We start from the raw sequence: 1723 nt of genomic DNA, 5'->3' as shown, positions 1-1723 counted from the left end.
CATTTCAGAAATTGGGAGATTGATTTACTCATGAAGTTTATTTGTATTTCTTGCCTCTGTCTTTTAGGCTTCTATTTGGTCTATATGGATGTTCAAAATCTCAGGTATGTTATCTCTTACTGTGTCATCCTCTTATTTTTACTAATATTGGTTCCAGTCAATACTAATACTCCAGATAGTTGTTAGATATGAACACATCAAAGTAATCCATCTTTCTGTTGACATTAACCGCCACTTTAACGTATCCCAGGTATGGGTAGTCCTTATCACTTAGATAATAGTAGAATCCCATGCACCAAAGTGATTTTCCCTTTGTTCTCCAATTCTCTAGTTCATTTAGGAACAAAATGGGGATTTATCCCTACAATTGAATGTCATAGTTTACAAAAACTTATTGCCCTAAAGAAGGTCCTAGAAAGTGCTGCCTTCACTTCATTATTCCTCAGGCTATAGATGATGGGATTAAGCATAGGAGTCACTACTGTATAGGATAGTGAAAATACTTTCTTGCTTTCAGGAGAGTTATTGGACTTGGGTCTAAAATAGAGGAGACTCAGAGATCCATAGAAGAGGGAGACCACAACAAGATGAGAAGAGCAGGTAGAGAAGGCTTTGCGCTTCCCTTCAGCTGAGGGCATCCTAAGGATGGCAGCAGCAATGCGAACATAAGTGCTCAATATAAAGAGACAGGGTGTCATGACAAACATAGTAGTTCCTATAATAGCATAGATCTCAAATAATGTTGTGTCTCCACAGACCAGACTTAGGACAGGTGGACTGTCACAGAAAAAATGGTTAACCTTATTGGAATGACAGAATGAGAAACTGAAGAGCCACGTGGCCTGAACAGTGGCTACAGGAAGACCTGAAAGCCATGAAGCAGCAGCCAGATGGATGCAGGTCCTGTGATTCATGATGACTGGGTAATGCAAAGGATCACAGATGGCCACATAGCGGTCATATGCCATTGTGGTCAGGAGGCAACACTCTGAGACCCCAAAGAAGAAGAAGAAATACATTTGGGTGGCACAGCTAAGAAAGGAAATAGTTATATCATGAGCTAATAGGGTCCCCAGCATCTTGGGTACAATGACCATATTAAAGCCAATCTCTAACACAGAAAGATTCTTGAGAAAGAAGTACATAGGACTTTGCAAGGCTGAGTCAGCAGTAGTGACCACTATAATGAGGGTGTTGCCCAACAAAGTGATGAATTGAATGGTCAGAAAGAGTACAAAGAGCAGAAGTTGAAGTTCAGGCTGTAGAGCAGAGAAGCTCAGGAGGACAAACTCATCCACTGTTGTCCAGTTCTCCTCAGCCATTAGCACAACCTGCAGACAGAAACAGTCTGGTTAAGTCAGAGTCTGGTTTCCTGGTTGAAGATTCTCTGCTCTACCCAGGGAGGAAATGGGAGGACAGAAGATCTTGGTAAGAGGATGAAGTTCCTGATTATGGCAAAAAACTGAGGACACAATCCCAAATCTATATGGATTGAGTTCTGAGATGAGGCTGGGATAGCCTTTGGAACAGTATAAGACACCCACTATAAATATAAAAAAGATGAAATGTGCTGTCTTGAATCTATTCACACCAGGATTTGTTTTCTTTTAGGATCATTAAGGAAAAATGGAAATTAGTGTTATAAAGTAGAAGAAATGATGGACTTGGAAAAAAAGAGACCTGAGTTTGACTCCTTAATATTTGCTAATTTTTTGATCAGCAT

The 1723-nt window shown here is 40.2% G+C and overlaps 1 protein-coding gene across 1 annotated transcript; it reads right to left on the bottom strand.

Moving 5' to 3' along the window:
- Nucleotides 1-374: 374 nt before the first annotated feature.
- On the bottom strand, nt 375-1322 carry LOC141517383 (olfactory receptor 10A2-like). The gene has a single exon (XM_074228346.1). It carries the CDS (start codon nt 1320-1322, stop codon nt 375-377), a length of 948 nt encoding a protein of 315 aa, XP_074084447.1.
- Nucleotides 1323-1723: the final 401 nt, after the last annotated feature.

Source organism: Macrotis lagotis, chromosome 1, assembly GCF_037893015.1.
Source record: "Macrotis lagotis isolate mMagLag1 chromosome 1, bilby.v1.9.chrom.fasta, whole genome shotgun sequence".
Taxonomy (NCBI): Eukaryota; Metazoa; Chordata; class Mammalia; order Peramelemorphia; family Peramelidae; genus Macrotis; species Macrotis lagotis.
This window is presented reverse-complemented; position numbering and strand designations above follow the sequence as displayed.

Bases quoted from the DNA above. Each gene is read 5' to 3' on its own strand.
- LOC141517383 (XM_074228346.1), bottom strand. From the start codon at position 1,322: ATGGCTGAGGAGAACTGGACAACAGTGGATGAGTTTGTCCTCCTGAGC.